General features: G+C 38.2%; 1 protein-coding gene across 1 annotated transcript; it reads right to left on the bottom strand.

Moving 5' to 3' along the window:
* Positions 1 to 1,947: 1,947 nt before the first annotated feature.
* On the bottom strand, positions 1,948 to 7,089 carry LOC135713652 (cytoplasmic tRNA 2-thiolation protein 1-like). Its single transcript, XM_065236795.1, has 2 exons — positions 7,070 to 7,089; positions 1,948 to 2,882 (listed from the first exon to the last, which is right to left on the bottom strand). Exons 1-2 carry the CDS (start codon positions 7,087 to 7,089, stop codon positions 2,066 to 2,068), a joined length of 837 nt encoding a protein of 278 aa, XP_065092867.1. The 3' UTR covers positions 1,948 to 2,065.
* Positions 7,090 to 7,147: the final 58 nt, after the last annotated feature.

Raw genomic sequence — 7,147 nt, 5'->3', positions numbered from 1 at the left:
TAATAGTGATTTTATGCAAAGCAATGTAATACCCCACCACGTATTCAAACAAAACCGCTAGAATTACGTCAATAATGATTGTATTGGCCAAGCATTGAAAAAAAAAAGGAAAATTTAATTTTAGCATGTTCGAACAATAAGGAGCGTACTGTAGGCAAAATGTTTTAACGGTTATTATACCAATTTATACAAGATTTAAAATCATCATGTGCACTGCGAAATGAAAATAGAAAGGAATAGCAAAAATTACATGAAAAGCATGAACTCAGTTTCAGATGAAACCGTTTGTGCAATTATTATGCTCCTTTACGATTAGTGGTCTCGACCCGAGCTTGTAAACCTCGTTAACGATTGGCTGGCCCAGAGGTTGGAATTGGTCTTATGCGGTTTTAGACGTAGAAAACCGAGGTTTGCACCTGGTCGAGCTCTGAGATAAAATGGCTATTTTCAGTCAGTGCGATCTACAGCAAAGTTACAGCTGAGAAAATTTCACATTGATACAGATAGAAAACATTCCCGAAGATCATTACAGCGAAGGGCTACTTAGAACGATAAGAACAAACAAATCACACGGGCTGCTTTTTTCCCTTTATTTTTTTTTTCCGTCGATCTTGTTTTCTGTGCTGAGCACCAATGCTACCGACGCCAGGGAGACAGATCCCACATCTGGACCCTACCTATTGACCCATCTACTCATGAACCGGGGACTAACGCCTTTACTTCCCTTGCGAAGGAAGCCGTGATCAGAGATGTTATACCTCAGAACATCCCGGCGGCGCCGATGCGATTGAATCTAGGCCTCCTGGGGTGAGCAGCTCATAGCTTTATTCAGACTGTTTATTAGGGTGGGACAAAATTCAAATTCCAGTTCCAGTATGATTTCCGGGGGCCTTCTGGGTCCTAGAATAACTGTGTAAAATTTCAGGTCGGTCGGTGGAACTATATTTTAGCGCCAGCGGTTTTAATTTTACATAGGATTTTACATAGTACCGGAGACCTGTGTACAGTTTCATCAAAATCGAAGATTCTTTGAGCATGTTACTGGCTTTCCTCCATGCTGAGTGAACCCCCACACAACGTGACTGCCTCGCGTAGACAGCAACAGGCGGCAGCTAGCAGTGCTGCTAGAAAAAAGAATAATTAGCAGTTCGTTTAGTTAGCAATCAGTAATGGCTTAATTACTTTTTCCACAAGCGTCGGATCGTTTTGCGGTGTTCAAAGAAAAGTTTCCTTGTAAAATTTCCTAGGAAGTATATGGGTTGATTTATTTTTAGAGGACTATGGGTGACCTCACCAGATTTTTATTTGAAAAAGTAAGTTTTCCCATAGAAAATCCTATGTAAAATTAAAATTGCTGGCGCTAAAATATAGTTCCACCGACCGACCTGAAATTTTACACAGTTATTCTAGGACCCAGAAGACCACCGGAAATCATACTGGAACGAGAATTATTTTTTTTTTTCATATATCCGAGTCCCAGCCTACTGTTTATATAGGTAGCCTTTCGTGCAGTTTACATTTCACCTTTGTTGCACACTTTCGTTAGTCTCTACGTTTCGATCGCCTGGTAGTAGGAGCTGGTGGCATCTTACGCTTCTTCGATCTTGCTTTGATTAGAGCGTTTATCTTCAAACGACCTCCTGTTGCCGGTGGGCGCCCGCCGAGTGAAGCCTGAAAAATATTTGTGGACAATCTCTTGACAAATTTTGCTTTCAACCATCGGCGAGCTTGCATCAGCGCATAAATTAAATATTGTTTGAATACTTCTTTAATAAACCTTACCATCCTCTCTGCTTGTCCATCGCTTCGTGGGTTGTAAGGGAGACTTTTCATAAACTTTCAGAGAATGGACGTCAGATATCAAGACAGTCTGTAACTGTTCTCAATGGGACATTTCGAATAAAATAACTCATTAGTAGACAATAATGAAACAATGGTTAGGTTAGGATCGCTTTATTAATGAAATACTACAATGTACATATTCACCGTACAGAACCGTAATCCGTACATATAATGTATACGTTTTGTATGAGGTGTACAGATTTCAAATAATTTCTTAGGAGTGCTAGAAATCATCCTTAACTAAGCTTGCGCTTTGCCTCAAACTATTTTGAGCAGCGATCATCCTGTTCGCTTTGGACTTCTTCCCAATGCCTAATTTTGGGAGCCCACGATTCAGTCCTTCCAATAGTACACAAGCCTTGCACGGTTGTTGCGACGACACAAAACCACATCTATTGCATGTTCCTCTTGACGGTACTTTCACGGTATCTTTAAAAGATAACTGTTCTCCTGAGTGGATTATATCCATTATAACTGATGGTCTTATTTTCTCCAAATCTTTAAGAAAAGCTCTTGCGTGGCCACGATATGCGTTTGGTGCAAAAACGCATTCAGTGGAGAAATAAATTAGCTTCTTAAAGTGCGCGTACATTACTATCTCTTTCTCATATGCATATTTCAGGGGCTTGACACGCGGAATAGAATCTGCATCTTTTCCTCCGGTCTTTATGTTACAACACCTACGCAAGCGTGCAGTATCTCCTCGAAGTATGTTCATCAAAACTGTTTCCGCTATGTCGTCTGCGTTATGCCCGGTTGCTACACAATCCACTCGCATTAAACGAGCTCCTCGGTCCAATGCTTGACGCCGAAATACTCCACAAAATGTGCAATTGTTAGACCTTCCTATTTTATCTACAATTTTGTCCATAGTCCACCCGTAAAGTTCTTCGTACGATAGAATTTTTAACTCCATTCCATAGTCATCACGATTTTGCTTTACAGTCTCGAGACTGTCGTCTCGGTATCCAGTGATGCCTTCGTCGATCGATAATAACACTAATTTTAAACCGTAATCATATCTTTCATTTAAAACCTTCCTTTACTTAATGCCTTTGATTTTTTTGTTCGAATAATTCAATGAAACAATTAAATAAATGTTGTCATGTTACTTTTACATGTAACATTTGTATGCTCATCAGTACATAGTGGCTTTAGCAGTTTTTAATCCAACTGTGTACTAGGATTTAATATTTTTCTTTCAATCTGGCATTGCTGGTACTGGTATAATTGACAACAAGAATCGTACAGTACTATCCTAATATTTTGATCATGTGAATCAAATGAAAACTTTACCGTTTTATTAAAGAACGTTAAATTTATTTTTACTAAAGATTGCTGATATTGAAAAGCCAAACGCAACGGATTATAATTATGTTATGCATGCACAGCTTATTTGACACATGATCTTTATTAGCATATTTGCATAGCTTTAGCTTATTAGTGGATTTATGAATTTAAGGAATAAACATCAGTAGAAATTCATCAAAAAGTATTTGAAATTATATATTGCACACAAGAGGGTGTCAATGCAGTCAGATTTTAGTTTTGTTTAATAGTTAATATTTTTGGGCTATTTAACATGGCAAACAATACACGCAGTCGTGACCCGCGAATTATTAAACTTCCAACAGACGTGCTGGTGCACTTGATGAACGCCCAAAAAAAGGATAATACCGTAAGTTGGGGGGTAAATTGAGCCAAAAACACACAATTTTATGTTCCGTTCCTTATCAAATTCACATTTTAGCGAGGAAATTAGTTTTAAGCATGCGAATATATTCATCAATATTATATTTACAACTGTTGAAGAGATGGTTGATTTAAATCAAAATCTCATTTTACAAAAGATCTATAAAAACTGAACCATTGAAATTCTTTATGAGGGGTGACTTTGTTCCAAAAAAATACATCTGACCATAAATGTCAAAATAAGTAAATGCAATGTAACTATTAGGCGTTCATTTGGAAATGATCATAATGTCAATCGTATACATGAATAAGGATCACGTTTAATCCATGTCTATCCACATAAAAGCGTGTTAAAATATGTGATTACCAATAGACAATTTTAAACGCTTTTTTAAGGTATTTATGGCACTTAACTTTTGAACACTATTTAAACAAAACAACATGATAAAGTTATATACGCTTTACCCTAGGAGTACACGCAACATGATTAAGTCATCCATTTTCCCAACGCATCTGTGGTTTAGGGTTACTAAGCCTCTCATATCGGTTGTTCGGGGTTCAATCCCAATGTTCTCGGTTACTTTTGGTTTGATTAAAGTTAGTAATGTATCCGGTTTTGTCACATATCAAGTTTCTTTTATATCACTGGAAAAAAATTAAGTTATTAGATTGTTTTATAGCAGTGTAGTGGGAATCGTGATTGCTTCTCATCTCAAAAAGCCTGGGTTCAATCCCAGTCGACGCCGCCGGATTTTCTGAGGCATAAAATCCCTGATCACGCCTTCCTTCGGAAAGGAAGTAAAGCCGTTGGTCCCCGGTCCATGAGTTGATGGGTCAATAGGTAGGGTCCAGGTGTAGGAGCTCTGCCTCCCTGGCGTCGGTAGTATTTGATGCTCAGCACGGAAAACCAGATCAACGGAAAACAAATCAAAGGAAAACAAGTGTTTTATAATGAAGTGAAATTATCTCAGAAATTCATAAAAATATAATTTGAAAAATGTTTTCCATGAAAATTTTCGCGGTGGGGATATATTGCAAAGAAAAACCGAAAGAACCATTTTCTAAGTAATCACTTTTTTTCTATATTTTTTTCGAATGATAAGTGTGCCAGTTTTTAACCCTAGTTGTCATCTAATTGGCGCTATCTTGAATTTCAGATTTTTTCATTCATTATATTATTTATTTTGTTACAATGTTAGAGCACAAAACTGGAGCATTAGTTTTAAAACTGGCACACTTACCCTACTTGAAGATTTCTTATCTTTCACTGGTGAAAACTTCAGGATGGATTCCCTTACCTTTTTTGTGTTAAGATCAAAAATCTAACTAATTGAAAATTTGAATATAAAACATAATTTTTACAATGCATGAGGGTGGGAATGTAAAAATCCGTAAACTTGTGGGCAAAAATTCTAAAACATTCTGAGACTCCTCTTTGGCACAAACCTGCAGACAGATCTTTTGAACCATATCATTTTGTCTGCGCACGGACGTTAAACTTTTACGTTGCGTTTTCTTTGTTGTGAAGTTAAATTGAACAAAAAATACACCAATTGCTTGACCATGAATGGTTAAATGGCGGAGGCATCGAACCTTATTATTATCATACAGAGTCAGAACAGCAAGTAGCATAGTTGTGCATACATACATAGTTATTACACAAACACATTTGCAATCACCATATTTAAAAACGAGACATTTCACCAACATCCCATCAAATATGTTTATAATTGGTTCAAACAAATTGTGATACTAATAGTGATTTTATGCAAAGCAATGTAATACCCCACCACGTATTCAAACAAAACCGCTAGAATTACGTCAATAATGATTGTATTGGCCAAGCATTGAAAAAAAAAAGGAAAATTTAATTTTAGCATGTTCGAACAATAAGGAGCGTACTGTAGGCAAAATGTTTTAACGGTTATTATACCAATTTATACAAGATTTAAAATCATCATGTGCACTGCGAAATGAAAATAGAAAGGAATAGCAAAAATTACATGAAAAGCATGAACTCAGTTTCAGATGAAACCGTTTGTGCAATTATTATGCTCCTTTACGATTAGTGGTCTCGACCCGAGCTTGTAAACCTCGTTAACGATTGGCTGGCCCAGAGGTTGGAATTGGTCTTATGCGGTTTTAGACGTAGAAAACCGAGGTTTGCACCTGGTCGAGCTCTGAGATAAAATGGCTATTTTCAGTCAGTGCGATCTACAGCAAAGTTACAGCTGAGAAAATTTCACATTGATACAGATAGAAAACATTCCCGAAGATCATTACAGCGAAGGGCTACTTAGAACGATAAGAACAAACAAATCACACGGGCTGCTTTTTTCCCTTTATTTTTTTTTCCGTCGATCTTGTTTTCTGTGCTGAGCACCAATGCTACCGACGCCAGGGAGACAGATCCCACATCTGGACCCTACCTATTGACCCATCTACTCATGAACCGGGGACTAACGCCTTTACTTCCCTTGCGAAGGAAGCCGTGATCAGAGATGTTATACCTCAGAACATCCCGGCGGCGCCGATGCGATTGAATCTAGGCCTCCTGGGGTGAGCAGCTCATAGCTTTATTCAGACTGTTTATTAGGGTGGGACAAAATTCAAATTCCAGTTCCAGTATGATTTCCGGGGGCCTTCTGGGTCCTAGAATAACTGTGTAAAATTTCAGGTCGGTCGGTGGAACTATATTTTAGCGCCAGCGGTTTTAATTTTACATAGGATTTTACATAGTACCGGAGACCTGTGTACAGTTTCATCAAAATCGAAGATTCTTTGAGCATGTTACTGGCTTTCCTCCATGCTGAGTGAACCCCCACACAACGTGACTGCCTCGCGTAGACAGCAACAGGCGGCAGCTAGCAGTGCTGCTAGAAAAAAGAATAATTAGCAGTTCGTTTAGTTAGCAATCAGTAATGGCTTAATTACTTTTTCCACAAGCGTCGGATCGTTTTGCGGTGTTCAAAGAAAAGTTTCCTTGTAAAATTTCCTAGGAAGTATATGGGTTGATTTATTTTTAGAGGACTATGGGTGACCTCACCAGATTTTTATTTGAAAAAGTAAGTTTTCCCATAGAAAATCCTATGTAAAATTAAAATTGCTGGCGCTAAAATATAGTTCCACCGACCGACCTGAAATTTTACACAGTTATTCTAGGACCCAGAAGACCACCGGAAATCATACTGGAACGAGAATTATTTTTTTTTTTTCATATATCCGAGTCCCAGCCTACTGTTTATATAGGTAGCCTTTCGTGCAGTTTACATTTCACCTTTGTTGCACACTTTCGTTAGTCTCTACGTTTCGATCGCCTGGTAGTAGGAGCTGGTGGCATCTTACGCTTCTTCGATCTTGCTTTGATTAGAGCGTTTATCTTCAAACGACCTCCTGTTGCCGGTGGGCGCCCGCCGAGTGAAGCCTGAAAAATATTTGTGGACAATCTCTTGACAAATTTTGCTTTCAACCATCGGCGAGCTTGCATCAGCGCATAAATTAAATATTGTTTGAATACTTCTTTAATAAACCTTACCATCCTCTCTGCTTGTCCATCGCTTCGTGGGTTGTAAGGGAGACTTTTCATAAACTTTCAGAGAATGGACGTCAGATA

The sequence above is a fragment of the Ochlerotatus camptorhynchus genome, unplaced genomic scaffold (genome assembly GCF_037179485.1).
Source record: "Ochlerotatus camptorhynchus isolate MF236.1 unplaced genomic scaffold, CSIRO-AGI_Acam_v1.1 ptg000575l, whole genome shotgun sequence".
Classification (NCBI taxonomy): domain Eukaryota; kingdom Metazoa; phylum Arthropoda; class Insecta; order Diptera; family Culicidae; genus Ochlerotatus; species Ochlerotatus camptorhynchus.
Note: the sequence above shows the minus strand (reverse complement) of the source record. Positions and strands in the feature narration are given on the sequence as shown.

What these genes read in the sequence shown, in the direction of transcription:
- LOC135713652 (XM_065236795.1), bottom strand. Translation starts at nt 7,089, where the DNA reads ATGGACAAGCAGAGAGGATG. An exon ending in ATGGACAAGCAGAGAGGATG is followed by an intron (nt 2,883 to 7,069) that starts GTAAGGTTTATT and finishes CATTAAGTAAAG; the next exon opens with GAAGGTTTTAAATGAAAGAT.